This window comes from Dermacentor variabilis, chromosome 4 (assembly GCF_050947875.1).
Source record: "Dermacentor variabilis isolate Ectoservices chromosome 4, ASM5094787v1, whole genome shotgun sequence".
NCBI lineage: Eukaryota > Metazoa > Arthropoda > Arachnida > Ixodida > Ixodidae > Dermacentor > Dermacentor variabilis.
In genome coordinates, this window is record NC_134571.1 from 61,556,663 (window position 1) to 61,584,023 (window position 27,361).

Below are 27,361 nucleotides of genomic sequence, written 5' to 3' on the forward strand. Positions count from 1 at the left end.
GCTACTGACCATGAGCAGGAACTCGCAAGCTACAACTTTGGAGCATAGGCATCTACCATGCATATTTCGCATACCTAAAAGGCCTAATGACCAGGAAATAAGTAAAAAAAAAACTCTTAAGCTATGAGGTTGTCGTCAACGTGAGCAGCGATTGTAATGTGTCATTTTTATAGTGTAGCCAAAGTGTAACGTGCACACAGCGACATCAAAATTAAAAAGCAACGCGAGCAACGTGTCCACAGCGGTTGCAGCAGAGTGTAATTGATGAGGTTCAAAGTCCCAAACCGAGACATAGGCTATACACGACTCGCAGTAGTCAGAGGATCTCGGTTAATTTTGGCCAGGAAGCTGCTTGAATTCCATCAAAATTTCTGCATACACTCAGCGTGTATTTTTTTGTTTTGTTTTGTTTTGTTTAATTCCGCCTCTATCAAAGTCAAATGTAACGTGAAGCAGCTGCGCATTTCTTGAATTGCTGTCTTGTTTAATTTCTTAGCTGAGCGTTCGTTTAATGCTGAACTTTGAGGACGTTACTTCGACCATCAAAAAGAAATTCGCAGTTCCGCCCGAAAGGCGAAGCATCGATTGTGATAGCAAATTAGTAAGTAGCTGTACGAAGTAAGGATAGTAGTTTTATCGGTCGTATAAGCTTGTAAGCATTCGCTTACTAACTAAACAACAATGATCGAATGCGTAAGCATGACTCAACGAGGACGTACAAAGAAACAGACACACAGAGACAGCGCTTTCTTTGCTTGTCTGCTTCTTTCTGCGTGTTTGTTCAGTCGCGCCTACCCATTTTATCATGAATTCAAACCAACTAGGCCGCCAACGTGTTTTAACTAAATGAACCAGCACTGTGTCACGCGCCCACAGGTAAACGTCAACACATCTTACAGCGGAAACTGTCTTTGAAAACGCTGGAGTTGGGATTCGCAGCAGCAGCCGCGAGCCAATTGACCTCCGCGCAGCTGTAGCTTCAACGCGAACGAAACGTCGAAATCACAGTGCATACGAAGCTACCGGGATTATGCGCACTCTGCAAACATCGCAGATCGCTTTGAAGATGAGGCCCGCGCACACTTTCGCCACGTCGCAGATGCTTTCAAGACACACGAGGGCCGGCAACGCGTCCCTACGGCGTCCGCCAAAGGCGTCTACCACGGCGTCCGCGATTCGCGTGGCCAACGCCGCAGTGGACGCCGCAATGTCTCCACTCTGTACGAAGCGACGGGCGAGGAGGCCACGAGACACCCTGGCAGCCGCCAGAGAAAAACGCCCCTCCTTCCTCTCCTGACCTTTTGTCTCGCGCGCACAGGAGAGGGCACTACAAAAACGGAGGCCCTACTGATACACACGAGGGCTGCCTCCCGCCTCAGCGTCCACCAGTTGAGAATCGGCACTGACTCCATTCCGTGGAAGCAGACAGTCACGTACCTTGGCCTCAGCATAGACCACAGGCTGACGTGGATCCTAGCTACTAAGGCCCTCAGCGCCAAGGTACGCCGAGTACATGCAGCCGTGGGCCGGCTCCTTCAACGAGGCCGAGGATGCTCCACCAAGTGGGCCCTGCGCCTGAACAAGGCTGCAGCAACATCGTCCTTGTTGTATGCCCTGCCGCTGGTTTCCCTGACGCATGCCAGGAAAGGACAACTAGAGGTTCTGCACAGGGCGGCCATCGGAAATGTCCTGGGTCTTCCAAGGCACTCCAATATCGCCGCAACATTGGCTGAGACCGGCGAATGGCCACTGTCTCTGCTCATGTTGCAACGGGGACTGGGGCATATTGACAGGCTACATCGCGCACCAGACGGCCAGGCTCTCCTAGACCGGCTCCGGAGCCTGCCGGCTTCACGTATGGGCAGCCTGTGTCGCCTCTATGAGGCGACAGTTCCCCAACTACCTGTGGCAGTGGCTCTTGCTCCTCCCCATCACAGACCTCCGGACGTGCACCTCTCCCTCAAAGGGATAGCCAAGCGGAGAGCACCAGCCGCAGCCCTGCAGCAGGCATCAGCCTGCAAGCTCCAGGAGGAGTTGGAAGGACACCTGCTGGTGTTCACGGATGGTTCAATCCTCCCCAACGGGTCGGCAGCAGCGGCATGCACAGTTCCAGCTCTCGCCTGTCACAGGCAGTGTAGGCTCCCGTTTACAGCAAGTTCTACTGCAGCTGAGCTCGCGGGGCTGCACCTGGCTGCCGGCCTCCTTGCTGAGCATCCTCCCCAGCAGCCGGTGGCGGAGGTGCGCGATCCTAAGCCAGCGCTCCAGGCCCTCGTCAACCCACGGCTGGCAGGACTTACAGGGGTGCTGCTGCTTGCCAAGTTAACGGCTCTAGCCACCGCCGGAATCCCAATATCATTCCACTGGCTGCCCTCACATGTCGGGGTAGCCGGTAACGAGGAGGCGGATACCTACGCCAATGCTGTCCATCATTATGTAGTCCCGGTTACCAGAGCGGTAGCGGCTTAGGACTACAGGAGATATTGGCTACGGAACCTGCTCACTTCCATTCACCCGGACCCCCGAGTGGCTAGTGGCAGGGCCCCTAAGCCGCTTCCAGAGAACGGCCTCTCCAGAAGAGACCGTTCCACACTCCTGCGCTTGCGGACTGGCTGCACCTGGACTGCGGCCCGGCTGTACGCCAACGGCCACGCCACGTCACCTGCCTGCAAAAGGTGCGGGGACCCCGAGACTCTGGAGCACTTTCTCTGTGCCTAACCATCCTTGGCGCAGGAACGCTCCACAGTGATCAACACCTACTGATGCCACGGCCTTCCAACGGCGACAGAGACTGAGCTGCTGTTCCCGGTGTGTCCCTAGCTCCCTGCGCTGCGAAGCCTGCTGTATAAGTTCCACGGGAACAGACACCCTATGAGCGCCCGCTACAACGCTGAAAACTTTACTGAGGACTGCCACCTGTCGCGCATAGTGGAGTCTATTAGGCCCACATCTTCCCTCTTTCTCTATCATCTTTCACTTCCCATTCCCTCTCCCCTGACGACGCTTCGCCATGCTCCCTCACGGGTTGCAGAATCAAGCGTCTTTCCTTTCTTTAGATTACTATCACTATCACGCGAGATTGAATCTCTTCCACAGGCTCCCCCTCACATGCTTTCACTCATACGTAACCTCACGGCGACGCCGACGGCAAAAATACGCCTGTAGTGTCCATATATTTGATATCGCAACAAAAACTTGAGATGTAGGAACTTTGACAGCAGGATATTATTCTGAATTTCCCGATCTGCACTTAAATTTTTGTGTGTGCGCACAAGTATAATTTACTGCGAGACTAACGTATTCTTCGCCTCCTGACTGTCACAAAAGAAGGGGGAAGGGGGGACCAGTAGATCATTGGCAGGAGGGATCTACTACTTCTCTGAGTGCAGCTTGGTTGGGACTGATGTTTCTTGAAGATTCTTGGTGATCGTGAGTTCGACATTAAATTGACGCTTGTAATTCCTCGTTTCCGATTCAATAAAACAATATAATTCTGTTGCTTTGATGTCATCTTTAGCAGCAGCAGAGAAAGCAGCAGCTACTGCTCCTCACCGTATACGACGAAAGACCCTCCCAGAAATTATCAGAATTTTGAACATAGGTACAAACATATTTATTGCCTTGATCGGTGGTCACCGTGACAAATGATACGCACACACATTATTTTTATATATCCATATTCATTATTGTTATACATTAGTTATATAAATTCGTGTTTTCATTTCGAAATATAAGAATTTGAGACTGAGATCACCGCGCCGACTGGAAATGGGCCAGTGCCGTAGGCGTCTTCGCTGAGAGAGGGGCAGTATGGGAGCGCTAGCATGATGAACGGCATCGGAGCCAGCTGTGGAAGACGACGACGACGAGGAACGCATGAGCAATGGTACGAGCCATTGTTGATGATGATAGTTTTTGCTCAGACAGATTTGTTGATGAACGCGAAAAATGCACGAAACTCTAGCCATCAATAGCTTCGCTGTAAGACGCGCCGCTAGGACGGATGCTAAAGGCGAATCCCTTAATGGACGAAACACGATCCGTGATTCGTGTATGACAAATTGTAATACGACACTTTAATGGCCGATAAGTGAAGTGGGAGCGGCTATTTCACGAATAGAATATACAAAAGGGCCAAGTCTTGTTTTATTAACTTCGATGATAAAAATACACATTTGAGAATGCATGTTTAGATGGCCCTACGATAGAAGACTGTCGCACAAGAATAGCAAGCAATACCTAGCAGCTTGTCAAATAGTTTTGGAAGAATAAAACGAATATTATTTTATTTTATGAGCAGAACGGTGATGCTGGCATGCTCTATTATTATAAGAGCACTGCACGCGAGATAACCAACCAGAGGTATTACGCAGGGATGCTAACAAGAAAAGTGTGTGGTTGGCTACCTTATACTCTGAAATACTCTGGAGTGGCATACGTGAGCAGAAATATGACAAAGAGGAAGGGCACATGGAGGTGAATGCGCTAACGAGCGCGGACAGCACCACGAAGTCTGAGACGCTCGCACAGGCCAGTCATTAAAAATTGGAGGACGCTTAAGCTTCGCCTTCAAGAGTGTAACGCGACAGCATTCCCGTCGACCCGCCAAGGGGGGTAAGACAATTGGCTACGGCGCAGCGACTACGCGCCCCGCATCGGACGCGGTGAGCGTCGAGCAACGCAGCGTTCGGCGCGACAACGAAATGTGCGCCTGAGCAAGCGACGCACGCCTGAGCCTTAGAAAGAGCTCGTTTCTAAGGCAACACCGCGTTCACTAGAGGCGCTTTTGTACCGCTTTCAAGCATCGAACTCGTGGCTCAGTGGTAACGTCTCCGTCTCACACTCCGGAGACCCTGGTTCGATTCCCACCCAGCCCATCTTGGAAGTTGCTTTTTATTTATGAAGTGCCTGCCGTGATTTATCGCTAACGGCCAACGCCGCGGACGCCGACACCGACGCCGACGACACCGGCTTTTCTGCGACACGAGCTCTCCTTAACGCTATCGCGTTAAAATATGAAGAGCTTTTCCTGCCTTCAGCGCCAGCGATCTGTGTGGATGGCGCTCCAGTCGCGTCTGTGCGGACAGTGGGCTCAATGCGTTGGACATTGATTGTCTTTGTATCTCAGATAAAGAACAGTGGCGAAATAAGTGCAGGACATTCTCTTCGCAGCCGCAGACACTGTACACAGCACTGTCAGTCATTCCAATTAGTGCTGCGCGAGTTCTCGTGAAGGCAACTCCTAACCGCAACGGACACAGATGAGATGCTTCACCGTTAAGAGGTGAATCATTGGGCAAAGGCGCTTACCGTACTGCTGCCATGAGAAAATACCGAACGTATGGTAACAGCCAGGGTATCTTCATTATGCTGCAGACAGACACCGACGTACGCGTAGGGAAACTATTCGTAGAGTCCGCGCCTAGGGAATCCTTCGTCCTCGTCGGCGGACAGATAATTAGGTAGTGCTACGAAAAGAAACAAAGAAGAGGACGTACCCATGCTTCCCCATGCTTGCATGCGCCGCAAAGGCACGCAGTGATAATCTTGTCGTATACTCCCCACGTACACGCGGGAATCCTGGCCCTACCTTGGAGATGCCATCATAATACACACTTGCGACTGGCCAAAAGGGTTCTCTATGGCATAACCTTCTCTGTGAGTTTCTTTGTTGTGTTGCGTTATGCGTGAATGGTGCACGTACGTATCTTTATTTAGCTCGAAGGAGGATGTTCACGCCCTTCGCTATCTGGGCCGCTCGCAAATGCTCGACTCGTTAGATCGCAGTGCTCGTACAGCGCTAGAAATTCCCCCTCCGGCGGCACCTAGCTACCTTTAACAACAATTTCCGCCATTTGTTTCCTTACTGTTTTCTTTTTATCATATTTTAATACAGTCCTTAGTCGCTGGAGTTTCTTTTTGATGACGTGGTATAGCCGGCCTTTCGCGCGGTCATCTATTTTTGTACGCTCTCATCATCTGATGAACAAGAATAGCAATCCGGAGTGCTTGTCAACAAAAGAAACGTTATGACGGAATTCATAAGTGGGAACCGAGGTAGAAACTGGCAAAAGGTTTTCAGGTAGGCAATATTTCTTGTGTTTCCCGATTTTTGCAGCTTCTCGTGGTCAGGCTAGGTCAGAAATGGAAACCACTCTCTGCTACGTAAGCAGCACAACGATCGAACGGCGAGCCTCCAACTCGAGTTGGCCGACCCTCATTTCGGCCGCCCTCGCAGACCTGCCACAAACGACTTAGTGTTGGTGATCTGGAATGCGCTCCTCAAGGTGCCATTACCAACGTGTTGAAATCGGGGCTACATCGTAGCTTCCCACCCCCTTACTATTGGTGAATTCACGGCCCACAATGTAGGTGTCTACTGGACTTCATTGAATCAAAGTAGCCATATGTGTATACGTAGGACCCTCCAATCATTGTGCCGCAGGGCGAACTGCCCAATGAATAAAAAAACAATACAGCCAGTTGTTACATATAATACAAACGTCGCCGTCGCGGAGCGCCACAGATTGTTGAAGCCAGAAAAATCTACTTATTGTGTTTTACAAGCACACTGCAAGTCCGTCGCTTTTTCCAATAACTATTGCCCTTTCCACGATGCAGGGAAATAATCCAGAAATCATCTTCGGTTTGAACAATGTCTTCTACATTTTGTTGGTATTGTTGCCTTTATTTCTGTCTTTCCAATCATTTCCGCCTTGGTATAAGTATAGGCACGTGAACGCGCATAAACTGAAGTTGGTAGTCAGCGTCTATGTCTCTTGCGTCTTTATTTCGTCCATGTCTTTTGCAGTACCTTACTATTCCGAATGTCGAAACAAATAGTCCAAGATTCTGACCTGGCTAACTTCAGTGGCCGTGAGGCTTCTGTATGGAACCATGTACCTACTAGAAGCTACGTGAGATCTTACTATGATCATCTCGATTGTCCGGTGTTATAACCCGGCATCTGGTATGTAACATTGCCTTCCTGTATCTGCTATAATTTTTTTTCATCGCTGTAATAAAAAAATATCTATCCTCTTCAACTCCGGGCTTGCGAAATTCTTTAGCTTTTCGCACAACCTAAGGACATAATTTTTCAATGCGTCGTTATAAGCGAGGACGAAAATACTAAATATATGAAAAAAATAAAAGGCTGTGGCTCGAATAAATGGTAACTGCTGTAGCAGAAAAAACGGCCCTGTAATGTAGTTGTCGGAACCGGAGAAATAAAGTATTGCCACTCAGGGAAGAAATTACAAGGCACTACAATATCATACCTCGTACGTACAAATTGCATTGACGTCGTTTCCGTAGCCATATTGCTTATGGTGATTTAGGTTTGCCGTTTAAAACTGTGGCATTTCCTTGACGTGATGACTTAAGGGAGAAGCCTCAAGAAAGCATTGAGAAGCCACAATTTAGAACTTTTAATTAAATTATGAGGTTCCGCTTCCTGAAACTGCATGCGAATCAAGCACGCAAACCCGCTCTTGTGCGGAGATTTAGGAGATTTAGGTGCACGCAAAAGAACCACAGGTAGTCAAAATTGATTCGCGGTGCTTCATAATAAGATTGTGGTTTTGTCACGTATTTTAATTTAACACTTTGGTGGAAGAACGGGGTCAAGTGAACAAGCAGCGCACGCCACCCTGCCTGTGTCTCTTGTTTTCTTTGTACCCGCCATGGTGGCCTAGTGGCTACGTCGTGCTGTTAAGCACGAGATCGCGGGATCAAATGCCGTCCACGGCGGTCGCATTTCGATGGGGGAGAGATACAAAAAACGCCCGTGTACCATGCACCAGCTACATATTAAAAAACCCCAGCGAGTCAAAGTCAATGCGAAGTCCTTCACTACGGCGTGCCTCATGGTTTTGGGTCATAATGCCCCAGAATCTCAAATCTAAAATCTTGTTTTCGTTGTTCCCTTCTTGCAACACACTTTTCCAATATTCAATGTTGTCGGCTCACTCAGTCCTACGTTCTTGAGGGCTTGTTTACAATCCATAACGGTGAAAAAAAAAAGAATATTGTCTTTTCCAAACAGCCTGAACTCGTTAGGAACAAATGGACAACCAACGCAATAAATGCTGAAGAACTTTCTGGCGGAAGCGTTAAGGAAACGAACCAAAAACGACATCAGTGTTAAAGGCACGTTGCACACGACGAAAAAAACGCCGCGAGCCCCTTAGCACATCTCGAAGGCAGGCGAGCCTTTCCCGAAATTGGCAGGATTTGTCAACCGCAAAGCTTCTTTTCTCGGGGAAGATACAGGAATGCAACGAGCACAGCCTCCCACGCCTGCTGCAGGTCCTTCTTCTTGCCAGTTATTTACTTTACTGGAGAGTTTGTCATCGTCCCTCTTGTTATCCACTCCCCCGAGGAGCAAGCGTGTTTCAACCATGGTCACCTTATCTAACAAGAGGGTCTTGTCAGGCGGTGTTAACGCTTCGCTCGCACACTAATGCGGCACAAGGGAGCAAAAGAATGGAAGGAAAGTGCGGAACTTGTGAAGTTCCTTGTGCGAAGTGAGAGCAGAATGGAAGGAAGGCATAACGAACGAAAAAGAAATGAAAGAGAAATAATGCAGAAGGAACGACATATATAGGATGCATGCAACCGTCTAAGATCACAACGATTACTGGCAACTCATTTTCATAGAGTAACTACTTGTTACATGTTTAAAATTTATATTTAATAATTTCGGTACGCACACTCACTCCGAGAACGAGAACTGTCGATAACGGATTTAACTTCGGGCGAGAATTGTATCCAACACAAAATAAAGAATTTGCAAGCATGTGAAGATGCCTTAATGTTCTTGGAAGCAACAGGCTTCCAATTAGAAAGAATATAAAGATCTGAAGCGAGTATCATCGGAAGCGCAGCTTGGCGACAATGAAAAAGACGTAGTCGAGTTGACCCGGCAGCATTGTTCGTAATATAGCTGACGAAGAAAAGCGTTCATTTAAAGGTAAGACACGTAACGTCACTCCGAGATTTGTTTGTTTGTCTTTCTCCTCCCCTTTTTCTTGAAAAAGGTACCGGATGCTCCAGCGAAACGGCAAGATGATAGGTGTGATGTCTTCTACAGCTGGGTGATTACCTTCAGCCGTGCTCTTCCGTAAGGAGCTTTAGATTATTCCGTGCCCGCAATTAGAATGAAAATAATGCGTCAGTACTAAGGAGAGCTCTATAATATTAAGTTAGACAACCAACAAGCAGTTATTCCTGTCACAGCAGTCGCCAGTATGTCCATTAGTTTTAGAGCGCTAACACGAGCGAACTTTGAAGGGCACGACACTGCAGTAAAGCCGGTGCACGCCATGCAAACGATTCGAAGCCCGATACAACGCACAGTAAGCGCCGAGTGCCCACTGCATCGCTAGTATTAACGCCATGGCTAATAGCGCCGCGTACCCTTCTCGCAGTTGCAAAAAGAAACGCTTGAACACATGTTACGTCAAGGTACATCGTAAGATGAGCACAGGGCTTCCCTCCGCGGTATATTAACCCAGTTAGATGCTAGAGGCCATAAAAGAAAATAGAAACTCTTGTGGTACGTGGTGCAGAAAGGTGAAGCATTGCCGCCGTGGCCTACTCAGCCACTTCCTATGTCTATGCAGTGAGTACTCAAGCGCGTACGCGTGTACATACTTACTCTCCCTTACTACGTTCCTTTCTATTGATATTCAGCCTCCCCCAATGTATCGTAACAGAAATAGAATATTGCTGGTTAAACACCTTTCCTTTCGTTGTCTCTCCTACACGCTTGCAAACGTAAACCAGGCTCCTTAAAGAACTGATTAAACCGAGTGGCTATTTTACCAGAAGGCGTATCAAACGAACTAAGGGCGAAAGCTCGTTAAAAGATAAAGCCCGTCGCACTGCGTCGTCTATTTTGTCTCTTGCGCAAGGAGGGCACGCGGGGATGCGCAAAGTGTCTTTAGGCCGTTGTGTTTGAGAGCGCGCGACCTAAGCCTGTGTCGCGCCAGGGATCACAAACTGAGCGCAGACGGCTTTAACACTGCATATAGGCTGCTCTCTGTGGCGACTACCTCCAGGATGGGCAAGACCTGCCAGCCGAAGTAGGGCTAAGCGGAGCAGGAGATACGGGATGATGAAGACAAAGAAAGCGGGCGTTTTCTAAGGCGCGAGCAACCAGTGAACCTGGCAAAAAAGTACGCAGCGGGTTGTTCGTGGCCCTTCAAGAGGAGCGGAGGTGCGTTGTTTTCCACGCTTTTGCAAAACTCACGTATACCTAAGTGCACGTAATGCAAAGTATAACTGCTCCAACGCGTGAAAACGCACAGCCAAAAGTTGTCACCCGAACTAAACTCAGCTATACGCGCATTCAGAGCTATCAAAATAAATGTCACAAGCAGATGGATGGATGAATGGAAAACTTTATTGAGAGTCCTGAGATACGCGATTCTTGCGCAGCGGGCTAGCCCCCTATGCAATTTCGAGGGAGCCCCAAGCAATTTCCTCAGGATTGCACAGGATCTAAAATGGCCCAATTCAGTGATTTGAGAACCGATTACGCAAATTAGTGCCAATTAAACAATTACGCACGAATCGAATTGAAAAGGTTATTCGATCTGGATTCAAAATTATGAATATTGGCATATCCCTGCAGAAATTTCGAAACTTCTTCACGGCTCTCTTGACGGCCCAGATTTGGTCCCCGTAGTTGGGGCTTCGCAGTCAGGTATTCCATCTTGACTGGTCTGCTTGATTTGTGCTCGTAACGAGAGGCCTCGCCAGAGCATATGTTCTATGTTAGCTTAATCGCCGCACTGAGGGCAGGTATCGTTAGTATATATGTGTCTCGATAGATGAACGAAGAAATCTGTGTGTGCGTGTTATCTGCGTGTTATCGTGCGTATGTATTATCAATAAGTGTAGCTATCTCTTCCCTTTTAATAAAGAGATATGAGATAATTTTGAATCCTGAATGCTCAAATTAAGCACGAATTGAATAGAAAAAGTTATTCGATCTGTATTCCAAATCTTGAATATTTGCCTATCTCTGCAGAAATTTCGAAACTTCTTTTCAAAAAGGAGAGATGCTATACCTAAGCAATTTCCTCAGGATTGCACAAGTTCTAAAATGGCCCATACAGTGATTTGAGAACCAATTACGCAAATTAGTGCCAACTAACTTTATGACCTAAAGAGCCAAACGATTGATGCTAATACGAGACTTAAAACCCGCGAGCCCGGAAGGTCATAAACGAATCCAGGGATGCACTAAGCTGACACTGCTAATTTCTGCAGCGTAATGAATTCCGGCCGATTTCACCGAGAAAACCGTTACCGTGCATGAAGCGAGCGCCCTTATCAGACTGTGATCTCGTTCGTTCTATGCCCACCCGAAGTTGAGGCGTAAACACTCACGTCAATCGTGGTTGTCTGCGTAGGGCATGCGAGTTTCCAGCTTCAGCAGATCAATTTCAGTTTTCCGGGTGAGGTCGACAGAAATTTTTTTACACTGTAAAAAATAAGTAATGTCCGCTTTTTTCATCTTTGCATCCGGTAATGGCCATCTGGGGTGGACGGGCTTTAAATCTTTCATTAGCATGAATAATATGACTGTTTAGGTTATTACAACCTTAATTAGCGTAATTTTCATAATTGCTTATCTAATTAAGACGTCGAATCTTTTCTCAGAATGTGTTCCTTTGTGGTGAAAGCTATTATACGCCGAATTAGCTTATGTATTTACTACATCTTTTCTATGCTTTAAGAATTTCGCGCACGTTTTCTGAAACACCCCGCATGTAAACAGAGGCTGAAGTGTGCTGAAACACTTTAAAAGTTACATTTTGCATTTGTATGCCCATTGTGTCCGCGCAGTTATTTTTCTACACGTCTATGTGTACGTATATCAATCCTTCTGAGTTTATTCTCTCCATTTCCTCTAAACAATGTCTGGCCACCTGCTACGGTATTGAAACGAGATTGGCAGTATTGTAGATAAATCAGATTAGCAAAAAATAATATGAGTACGTGACATGGGGAAGTCAGTAATGACAGCGACCAGGCCTTACAAACGAGTTCTACATTTACTGACAAGTAAGCTCACAGTGGCTCTAAACTTTCACACTGTTCAAAATGGGAAAATGTGAAAGTTTATAGCCGCTGTGAGCTTACTTGTCAGTAAATGTAGTAAATGTCACACTATTCAAAATGGAAAGGGAAGAAGAAAAAGTTTGCTTCGACACAGTCGCCTACAGTATTTAATAAAGATTGCCTAGTTTCACCCAAACCTTGGCCAATCCCCACAGTGGGTGTGCGCCATCTCATAAGGAATACCATACCATACCATACCATACCACAGTCGCCTTGCTGTCTCGCTCCATAGTGTTTTTGCATTATTTCGACGCTTTGTCAAATAGATTTGTCGAAGACGTCGGACGACTCGCCAAGATACCTTCCCTACCGGAGGCAGGGAGGGGGGGGGGGGGCTTCGCCTCCCTTCGCTTCGGTAGGAGCCGGCAGAAGAGCCCGATCTGGTATCGGCGATATCTCCGTCATGACTACGCCTGACCTGACACTGGGCCAGAGGCCACCAACTGCCCCTGAGAGCAACCGTGACTGTAAGCGATACAAGGCTACAGAAACAGACGACGAGTCTACGCTTATTGACGATTGGGACATAGCTGACATCACAGATCTGGACGATGAAGGCTTCAGGCTTGTGCGGCACCACAAGAAGAGGACCGTCGGAATCCCAGTGATTGTTACGCCTGCCACAGAAGGAGCCGACCTGAAAAAAGTAAATCCCATTGTTCTGTCTACGGAAATTGAAAAAATTCTTGGCGCATCGCCAGTTAGGAGCCGATTTACTGTTCAAGGAGCCCTGCTTCTATATGTGCAGACAGAAGAGCATGTGAATTTTCTTCTCAGCTGCAAGTCAATCTCAGGGACTGCAATCTCAGCACGAGTGCCCAATTCGTACCTGCAAAACACGTGCATTATTAGAGGAGTACCTTAGTGGTACACTGACGAGGAGCTGTTAGTATACCTAAAGCCACAAGGTGTTTACCATGCAAGGAGAGTCACGCGACGCATTCAAATTTCCGAATCCGATTGGGAGTCCAGGCGAACCAGCTCCGTGGTTCTTACGTTCGCCCCAAATACAGACCGCTCAGAGATGATCAACTTCACAAGACACGAAACCATTGACTACGTTGAGACACCACCTCGGTGCTTCAAGTGTCAGCGCTACGGACATGTGGCCAAGTACTGCCGTGGTGAGCAGCGGTGTAAGAGATGTGGAGAACCGCATGATTTCAAAACATGCGCGTGCAGCGAGAACTTTCTATGTGCAAACTGTAGTGGTGGTCATCCAGCTAGTTATAGCAAGTGTCCTACGCGGGCAGCGGCAATAAAGCGTAAGAAAACGTTTATCTTGGGGCCAACAGGAAAGGATGAGAAAAATACGACGAAGAAAAAGACAGAGAGTCACAGAGAGTCAGCCGAAATAAAAATGGAGCTCAAAGAGTGAAACTGATTTTCCAAGCCCGAGGCCGTCTCCAGGAATCCAGGACACAGTGGTGCCATCGCGCAGCGGACCGGCTAAATCAATCAAATCAATGAACAGAGGCCTCGTAGACGAGAAGACTGCTAAACAACCGGAACAGCGAAGTTATGTGTCTGCAGTGCAGCGACCCCAATCGCGTTGCGATGAAAAAACACCACAGGAGGACTGTCAGCAGGTGCTACGTGCTCTCTTCAAGGCCTTGCGATCACACATAGAGAAGATGCCGGCGAGCTCGATGAAGGAAATGCTCGAAGTAGTCCTGGCTCTCGAGTCAGTGATTCTAAGCTCTGCCTCTTTTTCAAGCACCTAGCAATATGGATGCGGTCAGGACACAATGTTCACCATCTCGTCCACAGGTGCCACTTATTATGCAATGGAACTGTGCGGGTCTTGCGTGCCATTTAGCCGTACTGTCGCTTTTCTTCCGCAACATGCTTGTGCCAATATTGGCCCTGTCCGAGGCTGGTCTTGCAAGTTCCAGATCAATTGCTGGTTATGTCGCACATGGAAACCAAATTATTCCGACATTTCCGAACGGAAGCGCCATGCTATATGTCAGACGTGAAATACCACATTACGTTCTACCAGTTCAATACCTTTGCAGCAGTGCTTTGGAAGTCACTGCTGTACAAGTGCGGATAGGAAACCGAAGCCTCAGCGTGGCCTCCGTATATGTGAGCTCTCGCCTGAAGGTCTCGATAAAAGAAATAAAATACCTCTGCAGCCGCTGCCCAGCTCCGAGGATTATATGTGGGGACCTTAACGCGCACCATACTATCTGGGGCGACAAGGCGATTGATTCACGTGGGAAGCAAATTGTTAGTGCTTTAAACACCGAGGGACTCTGCGTGGTAAATGACCAACAGGCAACGTTTTTTCGACCACCGGTCTCTTACAGTGTCATTGACTTGACGTTACATTCAGCGGACATGCTCGCATCGTCAACGACTAGTAAAGATAGAATGGGCAGTGATAATTTTCTGTCTTCGTTAACATTGCTGGATATAGAACCAACGGCCGAAGATCCTGTCCTGTGACGCGTTGGGATACGTACAGGGACAGCCTAAGCGAATCATCTGGAGACCTGCTCGCGGACATGCTACGTAGCAAGAGATTGGCTACCGCTGAGCTGAAGCTACCCGACCACTTCCCCGCTCCGGATCTAAAGCTCAAAAAACTATGCGCAGCCCGTAGAAGAGCGGAACGGAGGCTGATGAGGACGAAGGCCGACCCACCAATGAAGACTATATATAACAGGATTAACGCAGTGATTCGACGTCATACAAGGAAACTAAGAAGAGATCAATGGGCATCATTTTGTGCAAGCCTATCGGTCTTCACGCCAGTTCCAAGGATATGGTGGGTCGTTAATGACCTTGCTAGAAACTTTCGACCAAACAAGCCATTTGAAACCCTAGCATTGAAATTAGGCAAGACACTGGCTTGTCTTGCCTAACTTCTTGCCTTGTCTTGGTTGTGCCGGCAGGTCAGCCGACACAACCAACCCGCCTCCGCCGCTATCGTCGTCTCTAATGGATGCTCCTTTCACACTCAGAGTTGCAACTAGCTATGAGCAGCCTCCGACGTCGCTGTGCGGTGGGACCTTACCTTATCAGTAATCAGATGCTGTCTAACCTACCGGTTGAAAGACGACGTGATTTGCTGGCATTTTTTAACCAAGTGTGGGCCAGTGGGGCTATCCCACATTTATGGAAGGTAGCATGGGTGGTACCGGTTCTGAAGCCTGGAAAGAATCCTGCAGCTCTGGACTCATACGGACCGGTATCACTGACATCCTGTGCAGCGAAGCTAATGGAGAAGATGGCGTACACAAGACTCACTTGGTATGTCGAGCAGGGTCGAAAACTACCATCGTGCATGACTGGGTTTCGGCAGTGTCTAAGCGCTCAAGACAATGTGCTGGACCTGCTAAGCCACATAGAACATTACAGTGCGGATGGCCTGTCGACACTTGCTGTTTTCATGGATGTTTCTAAGGCTTACGACTACGTGTCGCAAAGAACCATCATCAGCCAGTTACAAGTTATAGGCGTCACGGGTCATCTCTTGCACTTCATACACACGTTCCTCAATGATCGTCGCATCAGAGTTCGTCTTGGCGACACTTTGAGCGATGAAATATGTATATTTTGCGGCGTGCCCCAGGGGAGTGTTTTATCTTCCTTATTATTTAACACTGCCATGAGTAGCCTCCCAACAGTACTAAACCATCGAACACCAGTGAAGATATCTATATATGCCGATGGTATCTGCATATGGGTCTCCGGCTACCAGCATCGCCACCTCGCACGAATAGCCCAGGGAGCAGTAAAAGCCATTCAGGGCCACTTGGCAACGATTGGATTATCACTATCAGCAGAGAAATCATCATTCGTACTATTTCCTGGAGTGAAAAGAAAATCTACACGTTTGACGCTGAATTTGGACGAATACCAGATTCGACACGTCACCAACGTCCGATTTCTGGGCGTTACCTTAGACCACAGGCTACTCTGGCGCCGTGGCGTTGACCACGTTGTGGCGTCATCGTCACCCAGGCTACATGTGCTCAAGCGAGTCCCTGGCATACGTTGGGGCAACCACCCGACGTCGATGCTAAGGCTACATACAGCGTTGGTTACCAGTCGAATCCTGTATCAGCTACCTCTGATGTGACCCTCAGACAGCCAATACGATCGCTTAGAAGCCATCCACAGAAAAGGTATCCGACTTTGCCTTGGAGTCCCTCAGCCAGCGTCAAACAAGAAAGTGCTCTACGAGGCTGAGTCACGCCCTCTACGACTTCAGGCTTCCCAGGCTCTCATGATCCAGCTACTACGATTGAGTGAGTCTACGCCCGGTAGAGCCCTCTTACGACGTATAGGTAACAGGCCGCGCTCACAGTTTTATGCAGCATTGAACAAGCTTCGCGTATTAGGATTGCGCTGCTCGAGACCAAGGGAAAGGATAGAACCACCCTGGACATTCGAGGACATCACATGCAACTTAAGTCTACCACGATTGCAGTCAAAAAGCTGCATTCCATCTGCAGATGCCAAGTCATTAGTCGTGGAACACCTGAACACGACTTACCCGAATCACCTACAAGTATACACAGATAGCTCTGTCAAGGCAGACGAAGACCGCTGCGCACTTGCATTCTATATTCCCTCTCTAAGATATACGTGGTCTGGCCGTCTGGACTGTATAGCCTCGTCGACAGTTGTGGAAGGCGTAGCAATAGCTTCTGCTCTGCGCAAAATAAAGGCTTTGCCTCCGCAGAATGTGGTTGTCCTTACGGACTCAAAGGCCGCATTACACATATACCGTGGTTTACCATCCCTCAAGTTCCCACGCAAATCACTAGCCATCGTGAAAGAACTCAACAACAAAGGCTTCACAGTAAAGTTTCAGTGCATTCCCTCCCACATTGGTATTTCAGGAAACGAAAAAGCTGATGCGCTTGCATACGCAGCGCTCTATCATCCTCCCAAAATCAAGGCTCCAAAGAGTAATCAAGTGCAAAAATCTGGCATTTGAAATCACTTTGCGTCGCTTTGGGTTCCACCGCATACGCCCTGCGTAACCAAGAGATTGCACCGAGAGGAAGCCTCACTCCTATATCGAATAAGGACAGGATCTGCTAATACATCGGCCTGGTTATTTAAGACGTGGCGAATCAATTCTCCGAACTGTACGGCATGCAACGAGACAGGAGACATTGAGCATTTTTTGTGGTCCTGCCAGCAATTCCAAGATGAAAGGGACGCTCTCATGAAGAATCTGCAAAAGAAGGACCTCCCGCATGCGCGCCTGCAACACCTTATATTTCCCGAGGGATCAGTTATAGCCCGCGAAGAAACTTCACGTCTCCTCATCGAATTCTTAAGAGAGACTGGTTTGATGGACATATGGTGAAACCCTTCAGCGGTATTGTGCGAGACGCTCGGGCGGAGCAATTGCCGGCCTTGATCGCCATGCTAAACCCGTCTGTTGCTACAATTCTCCACCACCACCACCACCACCACCACCACCACCACCACCACCATTAAAATGGAAACGGGGCTTAATACGGCAGAGGGTGCAGAAAATCGTGACTTTTACCGTAGGGGAAAGCAGAGGCCATTTGACTTAAACAATTCCAATATATTGTTATTCCAATCTCCTGACGTTAAATTCAACCGCCTGTAAACCACCGACGTAAGCGTCGGGCGGAGACCGGCAACGTTGTTTGAACTGCCCAATCAAAATGTTCTCCTCCTTCATAAGAGATCAATTTAGTTTGATTCAAAACTACTAGCACTGCCTACTGTGACAGGCTTTTCTTATCTAATTGGCTGAAAAGAGCTGAGGAGCACGCAGAAATTAAGAGGGTTTCGGTTGCGCCGGTTTAGCGCAGTGAAAGTGGATAACCGGATGAGGAAAGAGGTGCCGGTGTCTGGGATTAACCCGCTTGCCTTTGCTTAGCTTGCGGTGGCTGGCCTAAAATCGAGGCGGCTGGGCTAAAGTCGAGGCGGCGTGCATTGGAAGGTTAAAAATGTAGCTAAAAAGTATCCTCAGAGAATAAATGTTGGCAGAGTGACGTCGTGTACGTGCCGAAAGGGATCTACAAAGTTATATCGCCACGCAAAAATATCTATTATACGCAAATAAATCCGTTCTTTCCGGCAGCTCCGAGTAGTCAGTACCAGAATTATCAGTGGGTAGACAACCTCTACTACTTTCGGAAAGGGGCAGCCTCCGGCTATTAAAAAAAAATTGTTTTGTTCGGCATATTAGTGCTTCCAATTTTCGCGGTTTTGTGACGTCACGTAATAGACAGGCTGTGTGGCCGCAGCCCAAATACATTGAACAATAGCGGATGAATAATGGCGAAAAAGGTGTAGAATCAGAAATAATTATTTTTCTTTTGTTCGGGCTTATCATGCGTAATCAACGTGCACAGGGTTTCCTGTCGTCGCGCGACAGACATCCGAAGCGGGGGTAGCCCGAAAAATGGATGATCAATCGAGGAGGTCTGATTGCGTAAATGAAAAAAAAAACAGCTTGGAACAGTTTTACGTTATAGCGCCCTGGTTGTTGCATATGCATAGACCCGATAAAACCAAGGGAGTCGGTATTTTGGGCCGATATCCATGCCACTGGGGGGGGGGGGGGGGGGGGGGTGAGGGGGCAGGGCTCTTTCATTATTTATTAAAGGTGTTGAAGGAGAGATTGGTGCCCATGCGTGGCGCCGGCTACTCCTCTTGTCTGAAATGACAGTTATTGTCGAAAAGTTGTCAACAATGACCAAAATGTACTAACAAACACATGAACGAACATTCCCGTACTAATTATCAGTACTGCAATACAAATAAATGTTCACGCCACAGAAGAGTTCACATAGCACAAGTACTCACAAAACCGAAGTGTTCACATGCAACACATGAGTTCACACAGCATAAATGTTCCCAAAAGCAAGGTGTTCACACATAAGATGTTGGGCACTTGAACGCCGCACTTTCAAGGCAACAAACACAAATTCTTCATTTGCAAGCAGGATGGATCAGCCTTGCTAGGAGGGGCAAATTTACTCGCTCGATGTTGGCGAAATGCCCGTAAATGCGGTCAGGACGGCATGGGTGAGCCCTAGTTTTGAACCAACCGCTTGCGTCGCGTTCACATAAAGAAGGTTATTGGCAGTTATATTTCTGTACGCCCATAGGTGATTATTACTGACCTCTATATTATAGTTTTGCTTCGCGCTGAAACAGTGTTAAGAATAGCAGGTTTAGCCTAGACTACCCGGCATAGAGTAGAAAATACGCACAATCTATTGTGGCTGGGTTGGCCACAACCCACCTGACTTTAGATGCGAAATATCAGAGCCAAAGGCATGCATGTCGTACGTCACTCCACAATCCACCGCTCCAGTTGGGTTCCTATTTCGAGTTCCTCGGCGTCGCTGCAGGAGGCCAAATGCGATGAGAGTCTTTCAAGTAAGGAAGAAGAGTTGAAGCAAAGGCGCGAAGAGACGAAAAGCGCGCGAGAGTCGGCGCAAATTTTTCTAACGCAATATTCCTGTTCCTGGACGAAACTAAAAGGGAGAGGGTAATGATATAAAAGGATATCAAAAGCATATAACAGGATATAAAAAGGACGACAGCGGCCCGCGACGTCATGCTCTGGAGAAGATCTTGCCGAGGATCTCTGCCGGCTCGCCGAATGGTGAGATGACGGGGGAGAGAGGGGGAGGCAAGGGTGAGATGGAAAGAATAATGAATGCGCGGGCCAGTAGGGATAGTCAGAGCCAAAGTCGCTGTAGTGCTGCTCGTAAATATTCCATGGGGCTCACCGTGCCACTTCGGGGACCGGCGTCGAGGCTCAAAGGGCGGCCCTTCGGCGCCTGCTCTTCGGGGCGGATTGGCGCCGCCCGATTCTCTCGGCTTTCGCCAAAGGAGCTCTGACTCCGCGGCGCAGACAACGGCCGTCGCTCCCATGGGCACAAAGGTCCGAGTCGACAACATTCGTATAGCATATTCCCGTCTGAGGCCATCGCGGGCACTTCGCTGCCTCGCGAGATTCTGTAGGAAGTTGCCCTCACAGCGGGCTCTGACGCCAGCGCTATCCCTTTTGAGCACGAGCGTGAATATCCCTACGCGTTTGCTGCAGTTATTTGTATAAGAGCATGTCACGGAATCAGCTTGCTCTTGACAGACTGCGCTGGAGGCTCCTCGTTGAAGGCTTTCACTCTCCGAACGCGTCTATACCGCTTTCTGATAAGTCGTCACGCCGGCTTTCTTACGTTGATTTTTCTATGAAGCCATTGGGTAAATGCATTGTGTAATTAGATGAAATGTTTACTTTTCTCACAGTTGCGGAGTAGTCATGGAGAATAGACGCAGAGCAAGTAGCTGCTTGAGGCACATCATGGATATTACTTATGGATATTTGCTTCGTGGTATTCTATTTGCAGCCGAACACAGTATTCTACTGACAAAGTTATCAAACATTATTGTGAGCACCATTTCAGTGCAACGTCCCCTTTATGCACTGACTCGAACGTTCCTGTCTGGACGCTGTGGACAGTGCAACTGAATATGTCGTCCACAGTCGTTCTAATAGTGTTAGCAATGGTACGGCGGTAAATGCAATAAGAAAAAACAAACGAACATTTCACAATCGTTTCAACACGCGAGTTTTGTATTAACCTCTCCAATTGTGACTGAAAAGATAAGTATTAGAACTTCAGGCAAAATAATTATCTTGGTGTTAGACATGCGTTGCAAGTGATCAATATGCAAATAAGTTTGTACGTGAAACCTGTCTGAAAATGCTCTCTCACAAAATAGCCAATGATTCAACGCGGAGCATCAACATAACTGCAGCCCTGTTATTAAAAAAGTGCCCTCAACATGCCAAAGCTTTCGTGGCACTACGCGCCATAAACGCCATAAACCAACTGGACTCAATGTCGTTTTGCAAAACGAAGATCCTCGAACCAGGGCCTGGCGCGTCTTGCTATTTTTCACACCTTTTTATCCCCATTCGCCCAGTGCAGCGTAGAAATCAGACGTGCCTCTGATGAACCTCCCTGTCTTTTCTTGCTTCGCTATCAGTCGGTCGGTCGGTCGGTCGGTCGGCCGGTCGGTCGGTCGGTCGGTCGGTCGGTCGGTCGGTCGGTCGGTCGGTCGGTCCGTCCATCCGTCCGTCCGTCCGTCCGTCCGTCTCTCCGTCTGTATGTCTGTCTGTATGTCTGTCTAAGGAACTGACCATATTAAATTCAACACTGTCGGTTTGTGAGGTTGATGCAAACGTGCTTCCCGCAATCAGCACCCTCAAACAAGAGCCTCCGAGAACAAGAAAATCTAGTTAGCCTCTGAAATGTGTGAACATTCGGGTATCGTGTGCTCGCTGAAGCACATCATCGTGATTAACAAAAAAGCTAGAGCAAGTTGAACTGTGCATCGCCATGTTGAAATCGGAGTGAAAAAATAAAGCTTTCTTCTGCTATAACGAAATCTTGGTCTTTCATAGTGAAAAACAAGTGAGTGAGCGGGAAGTTTCTGGCACTTCATCTCCGAGCAAAATGAGAATTGTTTATTTCGCAGGAGTCTCATCAGGCTACGTAAAAAGGCTCTTCTCTGAAAGTAAGCTGCCTTTTGCAAAAGACGAACAGTGTGCTTTCACAAAGGCCGAATTGTCGCGTATGTATGTTTTAGAAAGAAACTAGGCCATATTGCGCAGATTTGTAACCAAGAGATGATTCCAATTACTTATATTCACTTCCTTTGAAAGATGTAATGACCACCACAAGAGAGAGGGAAAAAAATGTTTGGACAGCTCGTCAAAGCAGCTCCTACTGCCACGTGATCTACATGGCCAAGAGAGACGAAAGAAGAAGGGAGAGAAAGGAACAATTTCCGCTAGCCATCCCGCTTCCATAACGTGGGGAAGGCGAAAGAAAAAAGAAACCGTACAATCGAAAACTAAGGGGAAAAAAAGAAAGATGACACAATGTGGGCCGGTGATTGGGGGATCGTCGTTGCGACATGGCAGAAAAGAATAAGAATGGGTCCGTATGGTCGATTTTTCTTTCCCACTGCCCCGTGCATCTCTGTATACACGAACTCGATTAAACAGACACTCGGGCCGCGATCAAACGAAAGCGAATAAAACAAGACGAGCGAGACTACAACGGCGACCCCGCTCTCCAAAGCTTCGTTGCTTCCTCTTTGTATTGTTCCCGTTTACGGTGGTGCAGGCCGAAGTATTAAATTTGTTTGTTTGTTGTTGTTTTTTCTTTTGTTTTTCAGTCTCAACTTTCTTTTCTCGCTCCCGCCTTACCGTGTGATTGCCTTGTTTCTCGTTTTTACAGCTTGGCCCCCGATAGTGAATAAGCTCACTCTTTCCGCGCGCTGTGCCCGACGGAGGAGAGAACGCAATTTAGGGGGGATCAGAAACTCATCAGGCGAGGCAGAACAGTGCGAACAACCTGCGGGTTACGTTGAGCTACGCAACACTTCTCAGGAACGCTTTTAACAAGAATGGAATAGCGTGAGTCTATAATCTTAGCTCGAGTGCGTGTTGCCGTGGGCTTATGTCTCTTTAATTCCTTTGTTAGCGTTTTCTCTTTCTTTTACCTCTTGGGGAGCCTTGAATACGCACCTCTTACACTAGTAGGGGGGCACGGAAAGGACTTATTCGAAGATGGATGACAAGAAAACACAATGTGAACCTGAAAAGGCCCATCATCCTCCTCACGAAGTAAGCGGAAGAGCGCGGCGAAAAATCTTGGCCGTCGAAACTGGAACCAAACGAGTGACCGAGTTCAAGATAGCATGAGTGCCATGAAAACATGGAGTATCGTGAAATTCTTCGTTACCACAACGAAACGAAGAATACGTCAAGACAAAACCTCGCGCGGTTGATTCACAATCACGGAGGCTCGAAAACAGAAACCCTAGAATCAGTTAAAAAGAAGTTTAAAGGAAATCATATCCCAAACACAAATCTAAACCTCACCTACAATGGAAAATCAAATGAATAACTAGACCGCGTTTCCTTTCTCTCGGGCAGAGATTGAGGCAGTCCTGGCAAAGTTAAACAGAAACCGCTCCTAAGGAAAGGATCGAATCACAAACAAAATTCTGCGTAACCTTGGCAACGGAGCGATGGAAAATTTACACGCTTCTGTAAATGAATGCTAAGGCAAGGGCGAGATGACAGCGGTGTAGAAACACGCGGAATGCACGATGATTCCCAAACGAAACAGGTCGCTGGGGGTCGAGAATCTCTGCCCCATCTCTATTTCACCTCATGCACGAACAAACTGCTCGAGCACATGGTGCACGGGAGACTCGCTTCGTACCTAGGAGACAACGCATATGTCCTAGACACGACGTTCGGCTTTCGACAACATCGATCTACACAGTACGTCCTCCTTCAGCTTAAGGAAGATCCTGTAGACTATCTCGCCAAACACAAGAAGTATTCTGTCCTGGCGCTCGATGTTAAAGGGGCCTTTGACAACGTGTCGCATGAAGTCATCCTTCAAAATCTACAACACACCAACTGCGGTGAAAAAACTTTTCGCTGCTATGTTCAGAATTTTCTCACAAGCAGAGAGAGAGAGAAGCTTTAATGATATGGTGTAGATGATAACCTGACTGTTCGCCTGGCAAGCTAGTCAAGGTTCTGGGTAATGTAATATATCCAGTGATAAACACTGAACAGCACATACAGTCACAGATATACACTATAAAGATATTTTCAAAGTTTTGTTAAGGCTCGTGGCCCGCAAGGACATCAGCAGTGCTTTCGGGGCGCGTAATGCGCAGGTGGTGCCTTGCCATGGGCCGAGAATATGCCATTGTTCTAAGCTCGAGTGCCATTGCAGGTGTAGTGCCGCCTTCAAGGACACAGCGAAGACGCGGACTTTCTGACGTGTAGAGGCAGCAGTCGCACAGAACATGTTTTAGGTCTTCAGGGACGTTGCATTCAAAGCACATTGGTGAGAGCGTCAGCTGAATCTTGCACTTGAAGTAGTTCCTGTAGGCCATGTTTAGTCTAATGCGGTGTAAGCATGTGTGGTTTTGTCTATTGAGTCTCGCGACATGTAGAAATGACACGATGGATCAATTTTGTATTAAAGTCCGTACTGATGGCTTGCATCTGTCCAGAAGGATCGGTGAAAACGCCAAGCGTGTGCAAATACCAGTGTCGCGGCGTCTTGACAAACAGAGGAGCAACCACAGGAGTAGTCAATTTCAGCGTAGAGAAATTTGAAGCACCTAACAAGGAGACCTCTCTTCTAGACCGTGTACGACTTGTAGGTAACAAAACAGACTACAAGGCGCAGTCGATCGAACCGAAACTACCTCATAGCGTGCGGCTTGCAGTGCGCTCCCGAAAAATCCGAGTTGCTGGTATTCAAAGCGAGAACATGATACAGACCACGAGCGCACGAACGACCCCACCCCAGCATCACCCTAAATGGGATAGACATACCGAAAGTGGAGTCGCCACGTATTCTCCGCCTCGTCGTTCATAAAGATGGGTCGGGTGCCGCTACGTTTCCCAAACTGCAGTGCTCACTCAAACAAATGATGCGCCTCATAAAACGGGTCGCCAACAGGCGGCACGGAGTGAAACAGCAAGACATACGGTCCAAGTCGTGCAGGTACTTGTAACCAGTCGAATAACCTAAGGTGCTCCCTATATCGACCTCAAAAAAGCCGAGATCTAGGACCTTAACACTCTCATCAGAAAAGCCACCAAGATCGCCATAGGGGTTTCTGAGAATGCTTCGACGGCCCACCTAAATAAACTGAGACTCCGTAATACATGGGAAGAACTACAAGAAGCTCACAAGGCAAATCAAATCGAGCGCCTGAAACTGACCCAAACGGGTCCAATTCTACTGCACCATGCTGGTTACAAGCTGCTGGCAAAAGAAATTGAAGCAAAACAGCGAATCGCAAGTGACTTACGGAACGCAGACACGCTGGCGCCCATTCCCCGCAATATGTACAAAAACTACTTGAAGAACCACGACACCCGCTCTACAGATGCTGCAAATACCCGAAACGCTCAGTCTTCGCCCTGAGTGCCGTAGACGCCCAGGGCAAGGAACAAGCTGCCGCCACGGCCACTGCAGGCGACCCAGCCACAGCGGAAGAAGTGGCAATTGCACTAGCCATTTCTACGTGCACTGACTCAGCCGTGATAATCAGCGACTCGCAAGTGGCATGTCACAATTACTAAAAAGGAAAAAAAATCTCGAAGAAAGCCCTGAGCATATTTACCGAAACCTTTAACCGAATAGGAGATCTCCCAGACACATACGCCCTCTGGACCCCGGGACGCCAGTCCTTGGCGGGGAACGACGCTACCGACACCGGAACCCGAGAATATACAAGCCGGGCTTTCCTGCCAGAGAGGACCCGAAACGCGACGAGATAGGACGAAATATCAAAGAAATACACAAATATTCTACACCACCATAGGCTCGAACGCAAAATGTACCCACTACCTCACCTGAAACTCAACAGAGAAGACACAGTTACTTTAAGAAGACTGCAAACGAACTCCTATGTTTACGGTATCGTATTGCATAGGGATATATCCAAAGCATTTCCCGTACCTCAGCAACTTTTGCGAAGTCCCGGGCACCCTGCGCCACATGGTAATGGAATGCTCTGGGCCCACGGGACCCCTGCATAAATGAAGACTCACGATGAAAAAGTAGCCTAAGAACACAAAAGAGGAGAAGAAAGAACCAGGTTAGTCTCTTAAATATTTGGGAAGCATTTATGATGGAAAAATAGACTGGAGTACACAGAAAGAAAATGCAGCATCTAAGGCACATCGTGCTTTAGGTTTAGTGCGCGGACTGAGCGTCCGAAAATACGGGCTACGTAGGGACTCTGATAATGACATATAATATGTACGTGCGCCCAATATTACAATTCGGGTGTGTATTGTTCTCAGGCAGCCCTGCTTTTAATACTAAGCCTGTGGTTCTTTTGGAGCGTGAAGACCTGCGCCTCTGTCTGGGACTCCCTAGGTTTGTGGCAAACAGTATTCAGAATAGCGCCTGCCAACATGCCCTGCACATTCCACATCTGAGCGATCCAAACGTTTTTAAAATTTTACAGCTTTCCCCTTAGACAATCTGAAAACCTTTTTATCAATGATTCAAACTCCTTCTTTCTTGCTCATTGACCACGCTTTCACCCTCCACATATTGTTTTTGTGCAGAAGCAATTAGGCAGACTAAATGTGAACATTCGAGGCGTGATTCCATCACATATGACTGAAATCAGAATATTAAGGTTGAAGTTGATGACATTTTCCCCCAAAACACTAAGTTTCAATCATTCAGGTTCTTAAATAACCGGTTGCCAGATTACCATGCACACGTTCTACACACAAATAACATAATAGGAGATAAAGCGGGTGTGGGTATTTCTCACTTTCGCTTGTCTGGTCATTCTCTTTGAGGCTGCCAGATTTCACTCCCGTCTTTGAAGCTGAGCTCTTGGCAATGATTCTATGTCTGCGGAAACTCCCTTTGAATGCAACCAGTGCGGTTAATATCACAAATTCCGATTCCGTCTGTACTTCGCTTACACCTTCAGCCAATTCACTAGCCCTAAAGACATTTCTAACATTAGTTCCTCCACAGCTGAATTTTGAGAAACTATCATGGGCACCAGGTCACTGTCATTTGAACGAAATGGCCGATTCATTAGCGCGAGCATCCCTGAATGGACCGATAATATCGGTTCTTCATTTTCATAGTAGTATTTGAGTATTAATTGATAGCATTACTATTAGAAATTGTGCTGTTCATTAAAATTCATTAATCTGTCTGATCTGATTGCTAAATTGCACATGTAGTTTTTGCAAATAGTATGTAAAAGTTCAGGTGCCGAGTGAGAGAGAGAGAGAAAAAACAAGGATAGGAAAGGCAGGGAAGTCAACCAGAACAGCATCCGGTTTGCCACCCTACACTGGGGGTGGGGGAAAGGGGAATAGAAAGAGGACGGAAGGGACAGAGTAAGCACTTAATACGTGTGGGAGGGACACAATACACAAGGACACTATAAACGGTCTCTAAGCCGGTGCACTTCAAGTACTGCACTAGTGCACAAATCGCTTTTCCAGCCAGTGACGGGTGTGACCACGGTCCGAGTACCTTTGACTCGGTGAACGGTCTCGAGTCAAGTCGGCGTAAAGTTGCCCGCAGAGAGAGCCGTTGGACATCGTAGCGAGGGCAGGTACACAATAGGTGCTCGATGGTCTCCTCGCACCCACAGGAGTCGCACATCG

General features: G+C 47.8%; 1 protein-coding gene across 1 annotated transcript in view; it reads left to right on the forward strand.

Annotated features, from left to right (window-relative positions):
- LOC142578216 (uncharacterized) overlaps positions 1-2,466 on the forward strand; it is a 47,853-nt gene extending 45,387 nt beyond the window's left edge. The window contains exon 2 of the mRNA XM_075687619.1: positions 1,319-2,466. Within this exon, the coding sequence (XP_075543734.1) occupies positions 1,319-2,466 (1,148 nt within the window). The remainder of the gene's footprint in view (positions 1-1,318) is intronic.
- Positions 2,467-27,361: the final 24,895 nt, after the last annotated feature.